The following is a 27068-nucleotide window of genomic DNA, read 5'->3' as shown; positions in this document are numbered from 1 at the left end:
ATATATGCTCATGAATGCAATACCCAAGGAGCCTACAAGAGGCCATCAGATCCCATGAAGCTGCCCAACAAGAGTGTTGGGAACCAAACTCGGATCCTCTACAAAAGCAATTGCACACCCTTGGCCTCAGAGCCATCTCTCTAAACTTACAACTTCAGTCTTAATCACCCAGTGATTAAGTGAAATGAACAGCACATCTGATCTACTCTCGAACACTGCTAATGTTGTATCTGCAGTCTCCTAAGCTCTATCACGTATTAGCTTAGAAATGCCCATAACAGTATGCTTTGATTGTTTTATTTGAGATAGGGTCTCACTGTGCAGCTCTGGCTGTCCTGGAACTCATAGAGTTCATCTGCCTCCCAAGTGCTGGGATTAAAGGTATTCACCACCACATCCAGCTAAATTTTTAATAGAAACAATTTCTTTAATTGTAGATGTCCCAAAGTGCTGCAATTATATGTGGCTCCACATAGCCAAACTGCCTTTTAAATATTAATGTACACCTTATACTTCTATTATTTGTGAATCCCACAAAATCTTACATACAATAGCTTTTCAAAAACAGAAATAAATAACCAGCAAGATACAGGACAACAGGATATACAAGGAGTCCCAGTGAGAGCTCAGTTTCCATGGTGTAGCAGAAGCCAGAGGCCTCAAATCAGACCAATGACTCTTTTCCATGAACACCTGGGAGTGGGGATGTACGGACTAATGGCTGTACTGACTGTGTGACTGACTCACTGGGTCACACTGCGGCTTCCATGACGAGATTTTTTTTCTTTTCTTTTTCTTTCCTTTTAAATTTTATTTTGTTGCTAGGCAGTGGCGCACACCTTTAATCCCAGCACTCAGGAGGCAGAGGCAGGCAGATCTCACAGTAAGTTTGAGGCCAGCTTGGCCTACAGAGTAAGTTCCAGGACAGTCAGGACTATTACATAGAGAAACCCTGTCTCAAAACAAAACAAAACAAAACAAATTTATTTTGTTTTATCTTGGGGGGAAGGTTGCAGAAGGAAAGGATGGATGAGGGGAATGGGAAATGAGTAGGATTGAGAGATGCACACAAAAAATAAAAAGTGGGTCCACAAAGAATCAATAAAAAGTTAAATTAGAAAAAAAAATTAACTAAACGATTTTTTTCTCTCTCCCCATCATGCTTTCTAACTTTACAGACTAAGTGAAGTTCTGTTATAAAGATCTGGGAAAGAAGACTCCATGCAACATTCAAAGGTGATCATGAACTCTCACTCATCATATAACACAGCCCAAACTTGAATGTTTCACAAAACAAACCAACCTTTTGACTTTTATAGTACCACAAGGTACTACGCAGGATGCTGGTGAGGGAAAAAAAAAAATCAGTGAGTAGTCTCCATCAGTTACTATCACTGTAAACGACAGTATTGATTGGCAAAAGACACCCACGCGTGCAACAGTGGCATAATGCCATGGGGTAGCCATTTTTTTATTTATTTTAAGTTCCAGTAATCGACACCTTAGAACATCTCTCGTACTTTGACAGGATTTTTTAATGAACAGGACTCCTGGCATAAGAACCAGAAGATAAAAAAGCAACAGATAGATTAAAAATTCTTTCCCTTCAGGAGAAAAGGAATACACTCCCTACATTCTTTTCAATGTTCCACTTTTTTTCTTTCATCTTGTTTTTTTTGTTTGTTTGTTTTTTGTTCTTTGTTTTTTTAGGGTTTCATTATTCAGCTTTCAATCCTGCCATGGAATTCACTCTGTAGCCCAGGCTAGCCTCAAACTCACAGAGATCCGCCTGCCTCTGTCTCCCAAGCGCTGGGATTAAAGGCATGTGCCACCACCACTCTGCCCACTTTCTTTTCTTAATTATCAATTCATTTCCGCATTAGTTTTCTTGGCAGTAAAGAGAGTGCATTTGTGAGGTGAGGAGACTGGTGACAGGAGCTTCCAGCAATCACACTGACCCCCATCAGTCACATCCTCTAAGTCCAGTTTCCTAAGACTGACTGTGAAACCCCAGCTGGGCCACAGATCCCTATCTCCGTTTTCCTCATCTCCACAGATACTGGCTGAAGCAGGATGTAGTAGCATGCTCCTACCATCTCAGTATTCGGGGGCAGAGACAGGAGATTACAAGTTGAAGGCTAGCCAGGGCTACAGACTGAAGCCCTGTCTCAAAATTTAAAAGATGCAACTCGGAAGTAGGTATTGAGCAGTGCTGTACACCCCATTTCCTCACAGAGATGGGTTCTTTCCTGCGGGAAGAGAGCCAGGGAGCGCTCAGGAGCAGAGCTTTAAGGCAAAGGTTCTCAACTTAAGGACCACGACCCTTTTGAGGAGTTGACCCTTTCACAGGAGTTGGCTAAGGCCATCAGAAAACATGGATATTTACATTATGATTCATAACACTAGCAAAATTAGTTATGAAGTAGCAATGAATTTTGTGGCTGGGCGTCAGCCATGAGAACTGTATTAGAGGGTCGCAGCATTAGGAAGGTTGAGAAACACTGGGGGATCTCACTGGACACGATTACTAACGGGGCTATAAAGCACTGGTGGTTCAAGCCAACCGACAACATGCACACGCCCTTTTACGTAGTACTCTGATGTGGGAAGTCCTCCTGTATATGTGTTGCTTTTATTGGTTAATGAATAAAGAAGTTGCTTGGGCCTACTACAGGGCAGAATAGAGCAAGGAAGGAATTTCAAGCAGAGATAGAGAACAGCAGGCAGAGTCAGGGAGACATGAAGGGAGAAAGACACAAGCTGCCAGTCAGAACCTTACCAGTAGGCCACAACCCTCACAGAAAAATACAAAACAATATAAATGGGTTAATTCAAGATGTAAGAGCTAGCTAAGAATACGCTAGAGTCATTGGCCAAGCAATGTTCCAATTAATACAGTTTCTATGTGATTATTCGGGTCTTGGCGATCAGGAACAAACTAGCAGCCTCCACCTACAGTACACCTTTCATTTGTGAACAAAGAATTTAACCTAATTGGCATCTTATTTACTAGGTCCCAAGAACAAGCCAAACATACCCTTTCAAGTGGCTTTTTTTCTGTAAGCTTTACTTCAAGAGTCAAAGGAACCTCCGGAAACCAAGAACTTAACTACAAAGCATAAAGGCTCTCTTTACTGCATGTTTCAAAGAGACTTCTGAACCGTACAGGCTCCACAGACCTCACCTCCATGCCTGTGCTGCCGTCCTTCGCTTGCTGGAGAGCATTAGCTGTCCCACGGCACTCTTTGAGATCGCTCTGTAGTTGAGACACCAGATGACGCTTCACGGAGTTGCTAGTCAGCAAGCGTTGAACTTGGGTTTTCAACTTCAGGATAACCTCATCCTTCGAAAGCTCTTTGTTTGGGGCATCTTGCTGTGTGGTGCTGACAGGGAAATGGTGAGTTTTAGGATTAAACCACGTAACAAATCAGTCATTCTTTAAAGCCCTAAGCACATGGTAATCGTGCTTTGTATGCCTTGACTGTCACAGCATCTTGAACCAATTGCATTTTTACCATTTTGTTTCTTTGTTTTCTGGTGCCTCAGACATGCTAGGCAAATATTCTAACACTGAGCTACATCCCAGCTCTGCTAAAGGATTTGGAACTTGGGGGCTGGAGAGATGGTGTGGTGGTTACGAGTATCTGATGCTCTTCGGAAGACCTGAATTGAGCCTCAGCACTTGGCTCACAGCTAACTCCAGCTTCAGGGGATCTGATGCCCTCTTCCAGCCTTCAATGTTAAGCGGTGCACATACAAACACACAGACAGAACACTAACACACATAAATAAATAAATAAAAAATAAATAAAATGGAATTTTGTCATACATAAGGACATCTTCTTTGCACAAAAATAGGTTCATTTCTCAGAAAACACTCTCCCTACTTAGTCTTTCTGCCTAGCAGTTTAACTCAGACACAGCTCACACTTGTGACTTGGGGTATGTGGGTGCTAATATTCAATGAGGCAATATGGATATTGAGGAGGAAAACAATTACACCTCAGCCATCCTAACCGACTACTGTCTATAAGGCTGGGCAGAATCCAAGCAACCACAAAACTGCTAATCTAATCTAAACTCCTCTCTCTCTCTCTCTCTCTCTCTCTCTCTCTCTCTCTCTCTCTCTCTCTCTCTCTCTCTCTCTCTCTCTCTGTTGTAACTAGAACTGAACCCCGTGGCCTCGCGCATGCTAAGCCAGTGTTCTGCTGCTGAGCTGTATTCCAGCTTTTAAACTCAACTCTATTTTCTGTAAGCATAAAGCCTAGAATGAGAGTCCAATCTTTTTAAGTCATTTTATTAGTGTGTGGGGGTCACACGAGAGAGCCACTGCCCTCGAGGACTCTCAGCAGCTGTGGCTGCCTGGACACGACCTATACGAGAGCAAGCCAGTCATCCTGCAGCAAGAAGAAGAGGGGTGCTTCATAGGTCCCCACTCTCAGCTGAGAAACTGCTCATGGCTGATGACTTTTGGGGAGGGAGAGTCAGTTTCCTTTCAGGGCATGCACAGGCCCTGGAACACCAGTGCCTCAGTGGACGGCCCTACACCCATGAGCTTATGGCCAGCACAGACTGGACTCCGTGGCCTACTTAATAAAATAAATAAATAAATAAAAACAAGAAACAGGGCATCAAGTTGGAATGGATCTAGGAAGCACAAAGGGGAGGAGTAGGGAAGGCAGATATGATCAAAATACATTATATACAAGTTTGAAATTCTCAATTAATTGAAGTATCATTTTTTTAGAGATGAAGATAAGTTTCTAAACAGTTTCATAGTGGTTACTTTGTACTCTAAAACTGGTAAATACTAAGGATGCCAAGTAAATCTCAGACATTAGTGACAACGTAAATATACTGGTTCATTAATTTTAACAATACAAATTATTAATAGGGAGCATGGGAGCTGAGTATACTGAACTGTGTAAAATATAAATCTCTATTTCTAAAATCTTCTAAAAAGAAAAAATCTATCTAAAAAAGAAATAATGGTATCTGAATTAAAGTTTTTACTCCTGAAATTTAATATTTTAAAGATATTTTAATTGTTAGAATATTGTAAATGTGTAAAGAGAGAATACACAAATCACTAGGTAGATTTATTTTTAACAATATAAATGGAACTCCTTAGGAAGAATATATTATATATGTACTTATATATAACAATATACATATATTCTATGTACATGTTTTCATATCTAAAACCCCACCTATTTAAATATTTTCCACTTCTGTAGAAATGGAAATCCTAACTATAACAGGTAAAGTTTTGTAAGAAACAAAATACACACAAAGTACTCTGCTAGATGATGAGCTGAACTGTGAGCCCTCAGTTCACTCAGCAAGCAAATGAGGCCTCCATAATTCCTCTTCTGACTGCAGCAGGCCACTGAACTAGCACTCTGTGCTCCCAGAGGAGGTCAAACCAGAGAGGAGAGAAGTGCCTGGAATAATTTTCTCACCAGGCAGTGGTGGTGCACGCCTTTAATCCCAGCACTGGGGAAACACAGGCAGGTGCATCTCTGAATTTGAGGTCAGTCTGGTCTACAAAGCGAGTTCCAGGACCTCCAGGGCTACACAGAGAAACCCTGTCTGAAAAAAATAAAATAATAATAATAATAATAATAATAATTTTCTCCCCTTCCTCAGAAGGAAAAAAGTCAGAGTAGTGACCGTTCTGCCTAAAGCTCACGGCACCCTACGGAAACGGGGTTCCCTGAAACCCAAATAGACTGCAGTCCCTTATGAAGCCTGCTGAGAAGACCAAAGGAAAACGGCATTCCGCTGTTAAATGTTTATTATTTGAGCTTTGCAGCCAACTATAATAATGGAGAGAGGAAGCGTCTGCAAGCTGTGTACAGACTACTGTAAAATAGAACATAAGCTAAACCCTTCAACTTTACTAGGCAGTAGCAGAAGGGGGGTGGTGGAGTAAAAGCTGGGAGCCATTGATACCTGGGTCAGTGACTTGGAAGCAGCTCAAGAAAAAGGGTAAGTCACACTGTGAAGAGCAGTCTCCTTTAATTCAACAATCCGTTCACTGGAAGAAAAGCACCGACTTCTTTCCTATGTCCTTGAAATTTGACGAGACTGCTTCTCAAAGACGGTAGATCAGCTATGAACCACTGGGGTGAGATGACGTCCTCTGGACGACACATTTAGTGATGACTTTTCCAGAGCTCTCACCAGCTACCTCAAGAGGCCTGACTTAACATCAGTGCAGCCATGACAGGCTGTGGACTAACAACACTGGGACTAGGTCTCACCCTTACAATAACCAGGAAAAGCACAAACTGTACCCTGCGGAGAACCAATCAGAACTGAGACAAACAAGCACTAGATGCTCCAGAACATTAAGAATAGCCTATTTAACTTGTACATTGGTTGCCAATTTCCTTACAGCAGCGCCAGTGCCCATCCCTGTTTGACAAGACTCCTGCTGCCCACTCCTGCCCACCAGGAGCTCAGCCCCCATCTGAATCCGGAATCCACCCCGCATCCTTGACTCCTTAAAAACCCTGCCTCCAACCGAGCTCAGGGCTCTCCCTAATCCAACCGCTGTGTCAGAACAGATGGACAGCCCAAGCTCGGGCTTGCAATAAAGGCTCTGTGCTCTTGCATATGAACTTGGACTCCTGGTGCTCTCTGGGGGGCTCATGACGCAGGCATAACACTACCCACTCCAATTCAGTTACATTCTCTACTTTCCCAATGGAGTGGGTCAGCCATTTCTTTATAGTAATGATGAAATGTCTTGAGCCTATTAACTAGAGGAACGTATATTAGAACTACTACATCGTGGCTAAGAAGTTATGTAAATAGAAATTACAAGAGTAGCTGGGCATAGTAGTGCAATGCCAAGAATCCCAGTACTTGGGAGTTCAGGGCAAGAATGTGCATTTGAGGCCAACCTGGGATACACAGCAATATCCTACCTCAAGGAACAAAACAAAAACCAAAAGGTACAAAAGGTAGAATTTGTTTTAATGGATAAAGATGAAGTATGTCTATTGAAAGGGTTCAACACATATGTGTTCATCACTCAGCTCCAAGGCCAACCATAGTAAAAACTGAAAAGTAATACAAACGAGAAGACCATTTCTGAATGAACTATATCCTTAATCGTCAATCAAGAGAGACAAAGAAGAACAAAGTTTAAAGTAAAAAGGCTTGACTATCATGTAAATATGAACAAACAGGAAACTACACTACCTGAAGATTTTTGAATTCAAGTCCTGGTGGCACCAATGACAACCTGAGCCAAGTGATTCACCTCTCTGTGCTCCAGTAAAGCCAACATTGTCACAAAGCTGAGGATCAAAATGCTTTAAAACATATGTGTTGAATTCAAAGTTGATAAATGTAAAATCTGATCAATGGCATATTTTAACCAATCATCTCTAAGATAACAGAAATGGCTAAAACCTGATCAATGGCATATTTAACCAATCATCTCTAAGGTAACAGAAATGGCTAAAATCTGATCAATGGCATATTTAACCAATCATCTCTAAGGTAACAGAAATGGCTATTATTTTAGGACCTAGTAAGTCCTAGGACATTCCAGGAGACTCACACTCATTGTCTGTTTTAATTCTCACTTTAAGTTCCAAGAGAGGGCAAGCTTGATAAAAAGCAAAAGCAAAAACAAAAACAAACAAACAAAAAACAACAACAAAAAAAAGGCCAGAGAGTTAAAAAGTTGGCGTAAGGCCATTTACCTAGCAATAAAAGGCAAAGCTGTGGTCCAGACCATTCTGGATCTGACGCCTACGCTCTTTCCCTAGTTCCTGAGAAATCATTTGGCACTGACAAGAAAGGAGGCATTCACAGCAAAGTATGTTTTCAAGACGACTACATATAGCTTCAAATTTGTAAGTACTTAGGGATAAAACTAATAATATACTCCTTTTGTGTTTGCCAACCACAGTGGAAGCCTCTGGTCAACGTCACGTGATTGGGTCGCAGTACTCATACTGAGAGCCATTATGCCACTGCTCGGCTTTCCACACCCCTCTTCCGAAGCTGAGCGGATGGCAGTCCCCCAACTTCATCTGAGCCACACTGACCTCCATTGGCAAACCAGGTAATTAATGGGATGGAAAGAAACATGGGTCCCATGGCCCTAGACAAGAGCCCAAGGATGACTCCCACCAAAAACCTCAGTCTAGCTCCACTATTTTCTTCTTGGCTTTCCTCTAGGCTGTCATCTGTAGAGGTGATAGCTCCAGGAGACAAGACATTCAGGTAAACGGAGCCTTACTAAGCTGAACAACAGCATTTCTTATGCAGGATCACCTTAATACTTTAGACTCAGACCCATGAAATCCATCTTATCGCTCTACACGGCAATGGCAGTGTTAAAATGCAAGCTTCCCAAGGCCACTACGGGTGAACCTGTCAGGAGACTTAGCTTTGTACTCAATTGCTTAATACTTGAGACACAATCTGCACTAAACAACTCAGTAACGACAGTGAGAAGCCAGCCAGTGCTGGTGAAGGCCAAATGCTGTCCCTTAACACTTCCTTCCAGAGGCAGAAGCACAAGTTAGTGACACAGCACTTTCTGAGAATGAGCGAGGTCCCAGGCTCCATTCCTCAGCAAAAGCAGCACCTGCTTTAGCCTAACCCAATCTCCCAACAGTACTCCATCTCTCATCTCCAACTCAGACCAGTCGAGTCCAGCACTGACCAAACAGCACTTGGTTGCTTATTGGCTATATCTCCTTTATCTGGCCTGACAAACTGTGAACGCAGGGAAAAGACAGTTTCTAACGGACTTTTTGTAGCTTACTTCAGGACCTCACAAAGTACCTTCCATATAGCAAGGATGCAAAGGTCACCAAGTGTATCTGCTGAAAGCCCTATAACTAACCCTACAACTCTCTCTACTCCTTCCCCATCATCCTCGCCCACATGACTACTAATAAAATATCTACAATAACAGTAGCATAAAAGAACCCATTTTTTTGGTTTTGTTTTGTTTTTTAGTTTCTCGAGATAGGGCTTCTCTGCGTAACCGCCATCCGTGGTTATCCTGGAACTCACTTTGTAGACCAGTCTGGCCTTGAACTCATAGAGATCCACCTGCCTCTGCCTCCCAAGAGCTGGGATTAAAGGCGTGCGCCACCACCACCCGGTAAGAACCCATTTTAAAAGTGAGATCTCCAGACTGGAGAAACAGTTCAGTGGTTAAGAGCCCTGCCCAGGTTCGGTTCCCAGTTCCACGTGGTAGCTTACAACCATCCATAACTCCAGTTCCAAGGGATCTGACCCCCTTCTAACTTCTACAGACACCAGCATATGCCCATGCATACATGCAGGCAAAACATACATAACAGAAATAAATGTATAAAAAAGTTATTTTAAGATCTCAGTAAGGTTTCAAAAAAAGTGTAATGTCATTGCTCCGCTTATTTTCTCACAGATGACTGATTAATCAAGACAACTGCTTTTCACACACAAAGCTAACATTAGAAACAACAGGCATCCACCTCCCTGTGTATTTGTGAGCATGTGTGTGGTCTGTGCTCATGTATGCACACGGGCATGTGCTCCCACACTTCTGCTTTACCACTCTCTCCTTTATTCCCTTGAAACAAGGTTTCTTACTGAATCTGAAGCTAGGCTGGGAGGCCAGCAACTCTTAGTTATCCTCCTGTCTCAACCTCCCACAGTGCTGGGTGCTGGGGATTTGAACTCAGGTCCTTATGCCTGCAGAGCATGCTCTGTTACCCACTGAGCCATCTCGCTAGCTCCATAATCTGTTTATTTTAACTACATAATCCCCTCCTTATCGTCTATAACTGGTGTCTATCTATATGATGAGGACTAGACACATATTAATACTTCAGATTTCTGTCCATTTGGATTTTCTGTCATTTATGTTTCATTAAGAGTTTCTAAAACACACTGTCCCAGAGTCAGATCTCATCTTATGCATGGTGCCACCCATGTCCCATGCCTCCATCACCAGCTTTATGAAGAGAGTCTTCTATAGTAAACTATCCATGCGGTACCTGTTAGCTTTGGACGGCTTCTGATTGACTTTTGTAATGCCCAAGTCCACACATGACTCAGTGAGCTCTACACTCAGGTCTCCTTCTGAGTCACCTGGAAGCACTCCGAGGCCGGCAGCAGACTCATACAGAGAAATCTCATCTCTAAGCGCTGTTAATTCCTCCTGCAGCAAAGTCATCAGAAAGAACTTCCATTATATTCCTGGATAACAAAGTCAGTCATCCCATGTTTCAGACTGAACTCTAATGATCGGCAGAATGCAGAAAAGTCTCAAATATATTCTTAACACTCATTCTAAATAAGTCCAGGAAGGCCAGTTCTTGCCATATTTTCAAATAAGCCAAATGAATGAGGAAGCAAAGGCAGGCAGATCTTTCCACAACCCTTATATTTACAAAACCCCTTAGCTGGGATACCTCTAGTGTCCTGGCCTCACTATACCCAGAGGACAAAGCAGACAGCTCAGTCAGGGGCATGCTGCGCTCGGCCTGCAGCAGTGTGCCATGCTCGGCCTGCAGCAGTGTGCCATGCTCGGCCTGCATCACCAGCAGGCAGAGCTGAAGGTCCTCTCCAGCATCCTCCTTACTGTCAGGGAAATTAAGATGGTGGAGGATGTGAGCAAAATCACATCCCAACTAAATATTCCCCACACCTGTAGAATCCCTAGTCCCTGGGAAACACCTACAGACCATAGATGCCCTGGTCCCTAGGATACGTCTGCAGAGGCAGGAGACAGTGGACAGACTGGCAGGAGGAAGCAGAGGTCTGGCTCTGCAGTTGGTGAGAACTGGACTGGAACACCCTGGTCCAACTAACAGCGGTGTGGTATGGGTGAGATCCTGAAAACCTTTCCTGGTCTGAAGGTCCAGCCACCCTTACTACACAGAGAAACCTATGTACAAAAGAGGTGCTATAGCATTGCCCAAGTCTCTTTTAGGAGACAGCACTCACTTGCAAAGCCTTGTTCATGCTCTCACTTAGGATGTGGGCCTTCTGTGCTTGCTGCAACTGTAGCTGTAGCTGAGCCACCTCCTGCATGGAGCCTGCAAGACAGAGTCATGGGATATGTGATATGGAATATTAATTTAAGATGTATTACATTTATTTATGTTATGGAACATTTATTTAATGATGCAAAGACGTGTTGCATTCTTTTATGTTACATTTGTAACTCTGTGAAGCTACGTTACCGTGCCTACCTAAAACATACGATTGGGCTAATAAAAAGCTAACAGCAAGGCAGGAGAAAGGATAGGAGGAGCTGGCAGGCAGAGAGAATAAAGAGGAGGAGAAATGTGGGAAGAAAAGATGGAGGCAAGAGAAGGAGAGTAGGACATCGGGGCCCAGTCACCCAGCTACACAGTCAGTCATGGAGGAAGAAGTAAAGAAAGGTATAGAATGGAGGAAGGTAAAAGCCCAGAGGCAAAAGGTAGACAGGGTAATTTAAGAAAAGCTGGCTAGAAACGATCCAAGCTGAGGTTGGGCATTCATCAGTAAGATTAGCCTCCATGTGCTTTTATTTGGGAGCTGGGTAGTGTGACCCCCAAATAAAGAATAGCAGCCAAAAGAGTACGAGGGGAAAACAACTGACAACTACATGGGACTGAAAGGAGACAAAGTACCAGATCTGCAGAACCAGGGGCCACTGAGGCTGGAGGTGGAGTCTGCTCTCCTGCTCTGGTTTACAGCCATGCAGACAGACTGCCACAGGAGACCTCAAAGACCTAAGTCTGGCCCACGTGTTTCTGAGATTTAGTTCTCAAGGAGCTCAAGGCCTGGGAACTGGAGCGCTGGATCCTGTAGGCCCGATCAGCCACTGCCACATCTACAGACCACAGCAGCCCGGGAGTCATCTAGTGGGGACACAAGGTTCTAGCTCACACAAGTCAAGAAAGATCTACCCTACCATTTCTGCCCTCCAATTAAACTGTATCTTGCTATCTTTTTAAATGCTTTTATTTCCAACATCCCCATCTACATACGTAAAAGCAGCACACTACAGCTGTATTTCTGAATTTCAGCAAACTACTACTTTAAAGATGTGTGTGTGTGTGTGTGTGTGTGTGTGTGTGTGTACGTACATGCATCCACAAAGGCCAGAAGGGGTGTCAGGTTCCCTGGAGCTGGAGTTACAGGTAGATGTGAGCCCCTGGGTGCTGGGACCTGAACTCTAGTCCTCTGCAAGAGTAGGAAGTGCTCTCCACCTCTGAGCCCTCTCTCCAATCCCAAGGAACGAATATTTAAATGTACTAGAAGTCAAGTTCAGAGGGTCATTTGAAGGTTTCTTTGAATGAAAACAGCCCTCTCAGAAATAGCCGAGGGAAATACAGTCTACGAGGCTGCTTTAGAAAATCCTACTGTCAAAGCCTTTAATAGTCAAGGGAAAGACTCACCAAGTCATGGCAAGGGGGAAAATGGATCTGTAGCTAAGCAGGGTTGGAGAGCCTAAACAGGACAGGGTCCAATCTGGCCCCTCAGCAAGGGCACAAACATCCATAGGCAGCCTTTAACTTCAGTACCTTCACCGTGCAACTATACTACACTCGCACACCAATCATCTAACTGGTTCATACGCCAAAATGTATGTTAGTTGACAAAAAAAAAATTACTATTTTGTTAACCAGAAATTAGGATGATTTTGTCTGCTCAACAGTCTGTGTCTCAACACTGACATTTTATTGCCTTTAACATCATCTTATAAAAATAATAATTAAAGCCGGGCGGTGGTGGCACACGCCTTTAATCCCAGCACTCGGGAGGCAGAGGCAGGCGAATCTCTGTGAGTTCGAGGCCAGCCTGGTCTACAAGAGCTAGTTCCAGGACAAGCTCTAAAAAAGCTGCAGAGAAACCCTGTCTCGAAAAACCAAAAAAAAAAAAAAAAAAAAAAAAAAAACCAAAAAAAAAAAATAATTAAAAGTACCACTACCATGAAAAGCATAGGAAGCATGTTTCAAATACAACAGAGGCCACACTAGAAATCTTAACAGTGACAAAAATGTAACTCTCGGCTCAGGAGATAAAGAACTGGAGATAAACAAAATGACAACTATTTAATCAAAATTTTTAGAGGGTCGAGAGGAGGCAAATACAGTGAGGCCTTATAGTCAAAGGTGGCTAAGGACTGAACTTCGTCTTTGGAGCAGAGTGCCCTCCTGGCATGTGCGCCCCTCTCCTCCACTGGAAGCAGTGCCAGGCACCACAGCGCAGGTTTCTCAGAGGAGGAGTGCTGGTGGCTTTTATTTGGAACGGACACTTGTTTGTATTTTCCAGATTGTACAACAGACATGAACCACACCTTTATAAACTAGAAGAAACTGGTCACTGGTGGACTTTTCTGTCTCGTCTGGCTTTTTAACAGTGCGGGGATTCAGGCTGCTGAGATGGCCCGGTGCTCTAGCAGTGCAATTCGCGGCGTGCAGTGGTGGCAGGACAGCCTGCGCTTGAGCCCCAGACTGTGAGGCTGTCCTCTGCCGGACCCCCAGCACGGCCTGCACCTCCCCCACACACCCATGCCAGGACAGTGAGGAGGGGAAAGCTGCAGTTTAGGATCCGGCTGCGTGCTGCGCCGCTGTGCAACGACACTGTGAGATGTGTCGCTGGGACTGGTTTCATACAGAGCTGAACGGCCATAGCTAGGCAGGAAGGGTAAGGAGGACTTCTGAGGACAGAGGGATTTCATAGAGGAAGAAAGGCTGAGTGGCCAGCCAGATGTGGAAGCAGGATGAGCAGTGTAGACTAAAGGTAACCGAGCCACGTAAGAACATAGGTTAAAGAATACAGGTTAAGTTACAAGAACTAGTTAGGAACAAGCCTAAGCTAAAGCCGAGCTTTTAAATTAATAAGAAATCTCCATGTCACCATTGGTGAGCTGGCAGTCGGAACGAGAAAGTTCATCTTCCCTGTACACATTGCAGCAGCCTCTGGGGACCCACGGACACGCACCTGACTGCAGCAGGTGGGCGCACTGCTTCTGACTGTCCTCTAGACTTCTCGTCAGCCTGTTAATGAGCTCAGTCTTTTCTAATTTGACAGCTTCTTGATTCCTCTCCAGTTGCTGCACGTGATCCTTTAAACGAACGCAAACGCTTTCCTAAACCAAAGTCAGCAAGTCATTTTCACAATCAGTTTTAATAGAAATCAAACAAAGTGTCAAATTTAAAATCATCATCTGGTACGATAATCTCTTGTCCAGGGGTAACCTGTACTGGGGGGGGGGGGGGGAGAACAAGAGAACATGTGACCTGGGGAAAGGCCCAGCTAACAAAGGACACCCGCAAGCTCCTGTTATTCTAAAATCAGATTTTACTCATGCCAAAGGAAACATATTACAGTCCTGTGCATTTTATGCTGTGTTAACATATACATATAAATGTAGGGAAACAACTTTGAGTCATGGAATCCGTATCCTCAGACAAGGAAACAGATGAACACATGGAAACTCTATTCTGAACAGCCAAAGGCTCATTCTGTTCAGGGCAGCCAAAAATAATCTTTCCCTCCTCTGAGTTTCTTTTAAATTTGATCTGTTTCTCTTATATCCCTCTTTCTACCTTTTACACATCTTATTTCCCTTGTCTCCCAAGGCATCTCTGGAATATGTTAGGCATAACAAGCATTATAATGAATACTTAAAAATAATGACAAGAAAGACATAATTGTTGAGTGTGACTGTATGAGGACATATAAGAAATAGACACTATCGGAAAAGGAGAGAGAGAGAGATACTGTGCAAACATTTCTCCAAAAAGAAAACCTATTGGAAATAAGGAAGCACGGGCGTGTGGAGCCCAGGCAGAAGAAACCATCACTGTAACGACCATTGCTTCTCACCTAAAAGCTGCTCAGGCTGAATGTCAATCAGTGCATGGAAGAGGCAGGCAAATCAGTGTGGCAATGGTCTTAAACTTCCTGAGAAGCCCTAAGAAAACCACTAGCAAGAGCTCCACTAAGGCCAGTAAGGCCTTTGGTGCCAGGTACCCAAGTACAACCTAAACCTCAATATCGCTCTCAACACAATTTCAGGGATGCCCAAAATGCAAATCATACAGGAGTGTCCCTGTGCAAAGGAAAGGGGCGCTGAAGGCTCTCGTTTTGCTGTAAAATTCCTGTGAATTTTCTATTCTATGTCATAATGCAGCTGTGTTTGCTTTAAATTCTTTCTACCAGATTTTTAGCAAAATGAAGCTTCTGGACAGCGGTCCGTGTTTATTTAGTGCTGTGAAATTCTTGGCATGCGGCTGCTGGTTCCCAGACCAGCTTGGGAAGCTCAGCGCTAATGAGCCAGCATAACCTGGCTGATGCACGATGAGTTAACAGGATGCAGTACAAAACTTGTCGTGAAAGGGAGGCAAGATACTCACAATCATATTTAGAGGTCACAATAGGCTTGAATTGTTACAATGTTGCATATACAGTCTTCTCTACATTGAAAATCTGATGTTTAATGAAAGCACTAAGTTAGTACCATGCTATAGCCATGTATTTCTCAAACTGCACTAGGTACACAGACATTCAAAAAGCTGTGTCAGAATGCTGCTCCACCCAGTACATGCAATTAGTTGGTCTCTGTGCTGAATTCTCCTTCAAAGCACAACTAACACCCATTCGTGATTTAAAAGAAAAGTCTTAAGAACTTTCTCAACTTTTCTTTAAAAAGAGAAATCTAAATCTAGTATATATACTAGGAACCTGGAAGCTTTCCCACAAAGACAAGGACCGGGGAAGGGAGTCCCTTCTCATCTCTGAGCATACATTGGAAGTTCTCGCCAATGAACGATGGTGATAAAATGGAATAAAAGGAATACAAACTACAAACAAGAGAGTAAAACTCTGTCTACGGATGACATAATCTGCTGCACAGAAAATTGGAAGGGGAAACCCACTCAAACTGCAGCTAATGGGGGAAAAATCACTTTCCTGTACACCACAATGAGCAAGTAGAATTTGGAATTTTAAAAAAGCCATGCCATTTACAATACCACTCCAGAACCGAGGGTCTTTAGTAGAAATGTAAGACACGTATAAGATCTAGTTGGGCGAAACTACAGAACCCTGAAGAAATCAATAGAGAGCTAGATAGCTGTAACAGCTCTCTATGTTTACAGTGGGAACACTCACTAGATAACTCTAACACTAGATAGCCGTAACAGCTCTCTGTGTTTACAGTGGGAACACTCAGCGTGGTCGAGATGCCACTTGCTCCCAGTGAGACCTACAGAGCCCATGTACTCTCAGCATACCAGCAAGTTACTTCGTGGGTGTCAACAACCTGAGCATCTTAAGTTTATATAAAGGATTCCACACATCAGCAGCACTCTGCGAGCATGTTGAGAATGAAGGCACTAATCACAGCAGCAGGAGGTGGAATCATGGGACATTATCTTTCTCTCACTTTTGGTGTGAACTCGGCTTTTGCAGCACTCCTCCAATTAGGAAAGCCAAGGGGATTAGAAAATAATACAGATCGGGTACAAGCAATTGACTCTTTATAGCAAATCCTGCTGAGCCAACTGATAACAAGTTTACAAAGGCAGTACCACAAAAACACTTCCAGGATGGCGGGATAAGTCACAGTAAATACAGCTCATGGTTTGGAATCTGAAGCCCACTCAGCACAGAACCAAGATTCTGTTCTATCTTCTAAGCTAAGGCTCCCCTTCTGAAGTGACGGTGGCAGGCATGGGGACAGATAAAAGGGTTTGGCTCATCAGCTGTCCTGTAATAACCACAGACTGGAAGGAACTGGTTGTACCAGGGAGGTTGTCTTGAGAGCCATTTTGGGATCTGCCAACATTTGTACCAACCATTCCTACAAGAAAGTTTTCCAAACACACTAGGGATTCCTCCCATCCATCCCAGCGAGATAGTGTGAATTCAGCAGAGCAATGCTCGCCAAACACCCACAGAAACTGACAAACTCCATTTTCCTAGATCTGCCAAGGACCACCGATGGCTGTGTCACCACTGTGTTCATCAAAGGTGACATCAATAAATAACATTTTAAAGTAAAGTAAGAACTGCCTTCTAACTATACAGAAGGTCACTGAGATGGAGCGACTTTGGGTGTGTGAATTTTTTTGTAAAGTTTATTTAAAAATTCCTTAGAGAATTGGCAAAAAAAAAAAAAAAAGGTAAAATAACAAAAAGACTGTACCCCAAGTTCTAGTTAAGTTTCTAACTTCCTTATCGTCTTCCAGGGTTGGGCATAGCCTTTATCTTTCCCATCCCTACAAACCGTTCATTATGGCCAAATTCACAATATTTTCAATGTAAAAGGAAGAAAACAATGACACATAAATACACACAAAAAAATAAAAAGAACTGGGTTTGCATTGGAAGAATTCTGGCCTAACAAGCATCAAACCCAGAGCATAATCCAGCATCTCAGAAACATGAACATGGTGGTGCAGGCCCATAACCCAGCATCTCACAGAGTGTGGTAGTTCATGCTCATAACCCAGCATCTCACAAACAGAGCGTGGTGGTACATGCTCATAACCCCAGCATCTCACAAACAGAGCGTGTAGTTCATGCTCATAACTGCAGAACTCAGAAAGCCAAGGCAGGAGGACCCGAAGTTCAAAGTCACCCTTAGCTACTTAGCAAGTTTGAGGACAGCTTGGGCTACATGAGACTGAGTCATAAAAAAATAAAATGTATAATATAAAATAGAAATAATAATGGAATAAGATTTTACACAAACAATTACTCTGCCATACTAGGTCTACCAAACAAGGGAAAAGGCAGAGTCGGCCATGGAAGTCGGAGATAACAACACAAATTAGAGTGAACTTTGGGTGTGGGAGGCTTGTCATACCCTCACCTTAGTTTCTTCTCCTTTTCTCTTGGGTTAAATTAGTTCTTAGATTACATTAGGAAAAATTCATCCCGAAACTTGGTTCACTTGGCACACACTGAGCTTCCAATACTTACTCCTTAGACACAAACATGAAAGTCGACTGTGAAATATGCTCAAGTTTAGACTCACAAGCAGTTTATCTGGGTCAGACTTCCTTCCCTATTTTATACATTACACAGACTGAGTGTCCCGCATGGGAAACATTTCAATGTATGTTGGAATGAGACTCAAGGTTAAACATGAAATTTACTTAATGTTATTAATCTCTTAGTCAGGATTCCTACAGCTGGGATGAAACACCATGACCAAAGCCACCTGGGGAGGACAGGGGTCATTGGCTGACACCTCCACAGCACTCTTCATCATCAAAGGAAGTCAGGACAGGAGCTCAAATAGAGCAGGAACCTGGAGGCAGCAGCTGATGCAGAGGCCATGGAGGGGTGCTGCTTGCTCCCAGGGCTTGTTCCTCATGGCTTGCTCAGCCTGCTTTATAGAACCCAGGACCACCAGCCCAGGGCTGGCCCCATCCACAATGGAATGAGCCCTCACCCATCAATCAATAATTTAAAAAATGTCCTATAAGCCTGCCTACAGCCTGACCCCATAGAAGCATTTTCTCAACTGTAGTTGCCTCCTCTCAGATAATTCTAGCTACGTCAAGTTGACATAAAAACTAGCCAGGACATATAAAGACATAATACACTCGGTTCAAAGACTTTTTATACAATACTGTCAGTCATCAGAATGCTGGATTCCAGATATCCAACTTCTATTCTCAAAAGAATCATTTCTCTACACTCTTTATGTAGCGGTGAATGTTCAGAGATCTACAAAAGACTCTCGGGTCAACCTCAGGTTCTGGCCAGTGGCCACACACCATTCCTTTCAGTTGACATTCATCTATGACAATGTGAATATGTACAAATATTATCAAAAATAAAGTTTGACTAACACTGTGAGGTCTGAGAAGGTACCAATCGATCCTACAAGAACAGTACCCAAAATGAGGGTTTCAGACATATTCATAATTTAAAAATAAAAAAGATTTGTGTGTGTGGAGGGGGAGGATTCAGCTACAATTTTATACCTATCACTAGCAGCAAAATTTCTAACTGGGGGACCACAAAGTATCAGTTACAAAAATGGCCAGCTTTACTGGATGGACAGTTGTTCACCAGCAGTCACCTGACCTGCTCCTGAAGTGCTGTCCGGGTGGCATCCAAACTCTTCTGTAAGGACAGCACCTGCTCCTCATACTTCTGTGTGAGGCCCGTGACGACGTTCTCGTGCTGTTCTTTGGCTCGCTGAAGAGACTCAGAATGATGGAGCTCCACCAGCTGCTGTTTCAGGTTTTCCAGGGTGATTTCAGTTGTTCTGGCCTTCTTGGTCAACTAGCAAACACACACAGGGTACCCATGTTGATAGGATCTTAACTCCACTCTGTAAGACTGTCCCAGATGCTACTCACAAGCCCATGGTTGCTAGGAACAATTCCTCACTGACAAATGGACTACACACTTAAGTGCAGAGGTAAATGAGGAGTCCAGAGAGCACAGTGGCCCTGCTGCAGGATCACAGGATCAGTCCTAGCACCGCTTGCATGGCTCTATAAGCAAAGGCAGGGGGGGGGGGGGATAGACACTACCCATTGTAGGGTCACAGAAAAATGTGCTGCCCCTCCACAGACTGCAAATGGTTACTTATTAAGTAAAAAGGGTTTTGGTTTTCCTTTTTGAGACAGGATTCCACTCTCTGCCCAGGCTCAAGTGATCATCGTGCCTCAGCCCCCTGAGCAGCTAGGACTACAAGCACATGCCACCACATACCAGCATAAAAAGTTCCGAAGGCAGAGCTGATACTGTGGGTAAATAACAACCCACGATGGTTTCCCAATGCCCTAAGTCTGTGATGATGAAGGCTTTACAGCAAGAAAGAATTAAAGTTGTGGATGGAATTAAAGTTACTAACCAAATAACCTTGAAATAAGGAGACTCTGAAGGAACTGTTTGGCTTAAGATCATTACAAGTCAACAGCTGCCTGTATCACCTTGGCAAGTTCTTGGCCTTCTAAGGCCTGCATGACACATGCATAAGACGGTAACGTCCAGCGCCTTTCCAATCAGAATTCCAATTAGAGCTTTGTTTGATAAAACATTAAACACTGGGGAGCTGGAGAGATGGTTCAGAGGTTGGGAGCACTGACTGCTCTTCCAGAGGTCATGATTCCCAGCAATCACATGGTGGCTCAGCAATCATTTATAAATGAGATCTTGTGCCTTCTTCTGGCCTGCAGGCATGCATGCAGACAGAACACTGTATATATAAAAAATAAATAAACCTTTTAAAATCAAAACAAAAAAATATTAAGCATTGATTTACAAAATCATGAGGGAAATTTTCAAAATTGTCTGAATAGGGACAACCCTTGTTTGCCAATTTTAAAATATACCATAAAGCTACCATCATGACAGCATTCAAAAAGGAACAGAAAAATATGTAAGAAGAAAAAATTTCTACAAGTTAAACAGCTCACTCAGCATACAATGACCACCAGCTGTAAGCCAAATACTGGCCTAAATGGCAGAGCTACAAGCATGAGGCTAGTCCAATGATGCCTTCAAGGTATCCTCCGTCTTTTATACCAGAGTAATGACCCTGAAGAAAGAAGCGCAGGAGTAAAGGGTGTACGCAGAAGCTGTTAGTCAGATGCCAACAGCCATGGACTAGGCATTCCCGAGAAGAGGCAGTGTGCACAAAAACAAGCCTGAGGAGGGAAGAGATGACCCACGCACAGAAGGTCACCTTGTCACACAGGTGAAGTAGCTTGTGCGAAGCCTGTACGTGGTAAGAGACTAACAAAATTGGAACTATATCTGGAATTACCTGGGTGGCCATAGGAGCATCTGCAAAAAGGGTAAAGCTTTTGCAGTAAGAACATAAAACCCAGAAAGGACGGAAATGCTGGCATCCACCGAGGAGAACTGCCATCACCTCCTGGACCCACAGGTGACCTCAGGTAGCTGGCAGGACATCTATGGTGCAAAGTTCTTCTGAATGTAGTCTTATATAAACTAAAAAGGGTTTGTTCTTTTAATTTTATTTATTTAATCTCTGAGTGTTTTGCCCACATGTACGTCTGTGAGCCACATGTGCCTGGTGCCTATGGAGGTCAGAAGAGGAAGTTGGATCCCTGGGTCTGAAGACAGATTGCTGCAAGCTGCCATGTGGGTGCTGGGAACTGCACCCTGATCCTCTAAAGAGCAGCCAGAGCCCTAACTGCTGAGTCACCACTCCAGTCTCCAAACTACAGTTGCATTGAATAAAGCTATAATCTTACCTTTTCTTCACTGACTTTGAATGCTTGAATCTGGGTCTCTAGTGCTTTTATCTGTGCTTCAAGCTGGATCTCCCTTTCCTTTCCATTCTGAAAGAGTTTCTGGGATTCCCGAAGGCTGAGAGTCAAGCCATCCTTCTCATCTGGAGCATGAAAGATATTTACATATATACTGTCACTACTGTGGGACCATAATTGTCACAACCTCTATGAGATCTATACCTGAATGAAAATCAACTCAGAAGATTGAGTTTTAGTTGCTTTAAAAAAAAAAAAAACAAAAAAAATTTATTAAAAAAAATTTACGCCAAAAATAATTCACAGAAACAGCTACACTGCCTTTAATCCCTTCATGGCAAAAAGATTCCCAAGACTTCTAGCATCTGTTCACAAGAGGTTACAGGATACAAGCTCATGCCAATCAAGATGGTACCTAAAGTTGTACACACCCATGACCTCAGTACTCAGGGACTACACAGTACTGATCCCAGTACTAAGGGACTACACAGTGAGCAGTACTGATCCCGGTACTCAGAGACTACACAGTACTGATTCCAGTAGTCAGGGGACTACACAGTGAGCCTGCACACACTACTCACAGAAGTGCAGCCTGGGCCTGGGATCTCCTACAACTCATGTGCACCCTCTGCCCGGGTCAAATGAGGGCATTGGAAATGAAAAGCACAAGGAGTTAGAACAGAGTAAGATGAATTTATCAGAAGCCAGCAGCCCTGCTCTTTTGCATCAGAAAAAGCTCCAAGGAGCTCCGAGCCAGCAGCTGCCTCACCTTGGATTATGAGAAGCTGGTGGTTCAGATACCGAATCTGGCGTTCACTGTCGTTCAGCTTTTCAACTAAGCTGTCCAGCTGTCTCTCCTTCGCTTTGTTAAGAACCTGGAGTTGAATAATATGTATATTTTCTGCAGAGTCTGCTTTGGAATTAGAGACAATTTATTAGATAAAAAACATACTAAAATATAAGTCTGTGATTAGCAAGGGTAGTGTATTTCAAGCTTCTTAAACAACTTGGTGAACTATCATGAAAGCAATTCAGTGGATGCCGACTATCGTCCTTCTGAACATGAAGACAGATGCTACAGAATGTATCGGAGAGCACTGGGGAGTGAGGATATGCATCTTGTTTGGCTTTGGTCTCATTGACACGAGTGGACTCTACTGCAGGACAACTACACGCTTTACTATGGGTCACCGCCAGGAAGGAGAAGGCCTCTGGGTTCAGGTTAAACATGGACTCACTACCCGTGTGGACAACTAACACACAGCTGCAATGAAGAAACGTGCTCTCGTCAGACACAAACACAGAGACTGCTATGACACCATCTGAAAAGAACACTGCTAAACATATTGTCAAGGCATCCTTTAGCCGAAGGGTAAACACACTGTTGTATGTTTATCCTGGCACATAACAGCTACTATATTCATTAACTGATAACAAGAGGAATGAGCTCTGATGTCTTCATCAGAAACAAAGTCACTATAGAGAATATTTAGATTGCTGGAAAAAGAAAAAATAACAGGTATAAGAATAACACTTCATTTCCATAATGATATTCTTCATTTCCCACTAAACTAATGCTTCTGGAAGCTTATGATCAATAAATACACATTTAAAAAAATTAATATTTATAAAATTTAATATTGATAAATATTATCAACAAAATAATTTATACTCTTTTCTAAATTAAAACAACAATAACCACAATAAAAAACATAAGGCCAGGCCTGGTGGTACATGTCTTTAATCCTACCATTCAGGCAAAGGCGGGCAGGTATCTGTGAGTTCAAGGCCATATTGGTCTAAATATTGAGTTTCAACCAGGGCTTTATACTGAGACCCTGTCTTAAAAAAAGAAAAGGAAAAAAATCTGACTATTGAAAGCATCTCGCAGGTCTTACAGCTGGAGGGGCAGAAATAAACTGTCTCAAAGCTCCATCCCTCCAAATTCACTGTTTTCTTAATTAATTTTCAACTTTATTATAAAAAATAATTTGCAAATAAAAAGATTACACACCAAAAGTCTTTATACTTCAATGAACTTCTAAACAGAGTAGCCTTCCAAAACAGGAGCTGCGGAACTTCATGTTGGATTTTACAATGCACTATCAAATGTATTGTATGGATCTAGTCACCACCAAAGCCAAAAACTCCACGACAGAGTGAGGCTGGAAAAGCAAGTAGTTTATGCCCTTCCCGAACTCCCTGCCATATCCAGACCTTCCTCTTCCCCAACAATAGCCTTTCTTGTTCTCTTGTCTTCATGGTGTTTGGTTTTGTTTTTTCCTGGCTGTCCCTGAACTCACTCTGGAGACCAGGCTGGCCTTGAACTCATGGAAATCCACCTGCCTCTGCTCCCGTGCGCCACCACCGCCCACCTTTGTCTCTGTGCTTTCCAGCACCCACATTTGCATTTGCTTACATGTAGGTCTATATTATTGGCTAGGTTCCCATACGAAGGAGAACCTGCAGGTTTTTCTTCCTGAGGTTGTGTGGCCTCGACTGAACTCCTTCTCTAATTGCTATCACTGGGAAATTTGGCACTACCATCAAGTAATTCAGTTAACTTCTAAATGTCAACTTTAAGGAAATGTAAGATCACCTTAGAAATAAATTAACTTAACAATATGCAGATTTTTAAGAACAATAATGAAAGACACAAAGCATGTCACTACCAGAGACCTTGAAGGAGCAGGTGCAGCGTGACAACTGCCACTCCATCCCAACCACCTCAGCCATAGGCTTGTTAAACAGAGAGAAGCCACGCCCACGCTTGCTGCTGAGACCTTCAAGACAATGAGCTCTGGGACTCCTTATAGATATTCTATCATCCCTACCAAGCCTAAAACAACACTTTGTATCCAAACACAGAAGGCCAGTTTTCTCTCTGCTCTAGCCTATAGTATATAGGACAACTCCAATCATTCTAGAATCATACTGGCTCTTCAATATGTATAATAATTCAAAATAATTTAATTCTCCAGGACCATAATGATAAAAGCTTCCATCTAGGAAAACCCTAAGGTTAGTCATTGTATAGCTTTTTTGGGTTCTTAATTTTCTTTTTAAACAAGCATTTCATCTCAAAATCCACTAGTGGCTTTAAATGTTTTCCATATGATCATATTTATATACATTCTACATGGGGGGGGGGAAAGGCTAAGGAATGTAGTAGTTTGCATAAGAACAGCCCCACAGACTCCTACACTTGAATCCTTAGTCACCAGGGAGTGGCACTCTTTGAAAGAATTCAAAGGATTAGGAGGAGTGGCCTTGTTGGAGGAAGTGTGGGCTTGGAGGTTTCAAAAGCCCATGTGAAGCTCAAAGTCAGTCAGTCTGTCTGTCTGTGCCCCCTTTCTCTTTGCCTAAATATGGATGATGTAGCTCTCAGCTACTGCTCCAGTGCCAGCCTGCATGCTGCCATGCTCCCTGCCATGGTGATAATGGACTAAGCCTCTGAGACTGTAAGCCAGTCCCCGATTAAATGCTCTTTTTTTACAAGAGCTGCCTTGGTCATGGTGTCTCTTCATAGCAATAGAACAGTGACTGAGATGGGGGCAAATCATATCTAAGTGAACCTGAGACCAACAATTCTGAATATAATAGCAGATTTGTCCAAACATCACATAAAAATATATTCACAACTGATTCATTAAACACATGTCTACAAGTGAGAAACCCAAGACTGGTGAGATAGTGTATTTGTGTTCCAAAGATGAGAAACTCTTAAGTTCAGGGTGACCGAAATATTCAGTGCTAAAACTTTCCTCTGACATTTCAATTTCAAATAATGCTACATTAGAGGGCATAGCACAATGGATTCCAAAGAAGTAGCTACGACTCATAGCAGGTTTATTTTATCTTCCCTACAAACATTTTCTCTTGAGAGGCGCTGGGAATGAAAACAAGGGCCTTCCAAAAAACAGACATGCCCCCTCTCATTGAGCTACAACCACAGCCCCTGGCATGTTTGAGACAGGGTACAAGGTCTTACCAGGCAATGTTGGCTGACCTTGAACACTCTCACTGTGTATACAGGCTGACCTTGAATGCCCTCACTGTGCACACAGGCTGGCCTAGAATACCCTCACTGTGCACACAGGCTGGCCTAGAACACCCTCACTGTGCACTCAGTCTGTCTTGAATGCTCTATGCACTTAGGCTGGTCTCAACTGGTGCCAGATCCTCCAGTCGTTCCTCCTAAGAGCTAGGATTATAGGTGAACCACCACTTCCTAGTTTAGTAAACTACATATTTTGAAACAAACATTAAAGTGCTTATTAGTTTGCTCATAAATACCTCAGTATATACCTTTATTATAAGGAAATAAGGGCTCTTTGAAATGTCATCAATTTTATTATTGTTATTTAAAAATATTAATTCTATAATGTATATATAAACATTCAATAAGTGTTCAAAATTCCCCAATTATGTTAATACAGCTGGGTGTAGTAATATGGCTCTAAGCAGGAGGATTGCCAAGAGTGTGAGACCAGCTTGGGCAACACAGCAAGGCCCTAGCTCAAAAAAAAAAAAAAAAAAAAAAAAAAAAAAAAAAAAAAAAAAACAGTAACGGTCAAATAAATAAATACATATAAACAGAATACCTACTTTCATTGGCTCCTAAGAATTGTTGCTGCAGGCCATCAAACATGTCATTTGCTGTCATCTCCTGGGCTGGTGAGCTGGTGCTCTGGCCAGAAGACTGGTACGGTTTATATATCACTTTATATGGCTCCAAAGCTTGACAGCTGGCTCCTTGAGAGGAACCAAATTGCTATTAAAAGATGGCAAATAAAATTAACAATTAAGACTTGGTTTTTCTTCCAAAAGTCCTTTACTAGGCAACCCCCCCCCCCCCCCAACACCCGTCCAAGTGCTGGAATACAGATGTGCACCACCAGGCCTGGCTTATGCAATACTGGAGATCAAATCCAGAACCCCATGCATGCTGGGCAAACATTCTACCAACTGACCTACAACATCCCCAGCCCATGACCAAACATTCATAGACATTTTTGCTCAAAAATAGAAACCACTGTTATTGAACAGTATAAACTACTTCCTAGTTCTCTTGAGTATACAACGGAGTCAATTTCAAAAATAAAACTTAAGAATTGCAATGAGATTTGTACCACAAATGATTACAATAATGTCACCATCTTGGGAACATAAAATATACACATGTTCAATAAATGAGAACATGTGATACCATCTCACATACAGTAAACTGTTAATTATTTTTCAAAGAATAACATTTTCCAGAGAATAGGAGAAAATACCTACCTTTTAATGGACCCCCCCCCCAAAAATTGAATTGTATCATTGAATGATACAGAATAGCAATTGGGAAAATGAGCCACTTCTTGTCATTGTGAAATTCTAAGATACACTATCTCCTGATGCCACAGTCAGTGCACAGTGTGTTCCCTTAACAGTCACCCCGTCTACAGCTGTGACACCACACAAACAGGACCTGGATTGCAAGCATTAGATTTAAATTCAGTATGAAACTGAAAACGAAGCCAAGGAAATTAAATGCCATGATCTACAGGAAATCGCTACTTTAAGAAAAGCGTGCTTCTGAAGGCAGCAGCCTAACAGAAGACAGATGCAGTAAATGAGGAGCTACATCTTTACCGTCTAAATGACTACTTCCCAAAAGCTTCTATTTTGAACATCAGGCTTGGCATTTGCAATCACATTCAATTATAAACAAAAAACTAACTTAGCAGGAACCCGAGTGAGCAGATTCAGAAAAACTGTTGTAAATCACTTTGCCATGCATCCAAACACTTCCTTAAACACACAACCACCACCCAAGTACACGTATACACACTA

At 42.7% G+C, this 27068-nt stretch overlaps 1 protein-coding gene across 8 annotated transcripts in view; it reads right to left on the bottom strand.

The window, feature by feature from the left end:
• The window catches only part of Cep152 (centrosomal protein 152), an 82352-nt gene that overhangs the window by 49614 nt on the left and 5670 nt on the right, over positions 1 to 27068 (bottom strand). For 5 of the 8 annotated variants that reach the window (XM_038330615.1, XM_038330616.1, XM_038330607.1 and 2 more), the window contains exons 6-13: positions 25839 to 26004; positions 22000 to 22143; positions 21216 to 21355; positions 19069 to 19269; positions 13963 to 14110; positions 10972 to 11063; positions 10020 to 10183; positions 3185 to 3383 (exon numbers count right to left, since the gene is read on the bottom strand). In XM_038330615.1, the coding sequence (XP_038186543.1) occupies positions 3185 to 3383; positions 10020 to 10183; positions 10972 to 11063; positions 13963 to 14110; positions 19069 to 19269; positions 21216 to 21355; positions 22000 to 22143; positions 25839 to 26004 (1254 nt within the window). Of the gene's footprint in view, positions 1 to 3184; positions 3384 to 10019; positions 10184 to 10971; positions 11064 to 13962; positions 14111 to 19068; positions 19270 to 21215; positions 21356 to 21999; positions 22144 to 25838; positions 26005 to 27068 lie in introns of those variants that run through there. The other 3 variants (XM_038330610.1, XM_038330609.1, XM_038330614.1) reach the window with 3 other exon arrangements.

Source organism: Arvicola amphibius, chromosome 5 (assembly GCF_903992535.2).
Source record: "Arvicola amphibius chromosome 5, mArvAmp1.2, whole genome shotgun sequence".
In the NCBI taxonomy this organism is placed as follows: domain Eukaryota; kingdom Metazoa; phylum Chordata; class Mammalia; order Rodentia; family Cricetidae; genus Arvicola; species Arvicola amphibius.
This window is presented reverse-complemented; position numbering and strand designations above follow the sequence as displayed.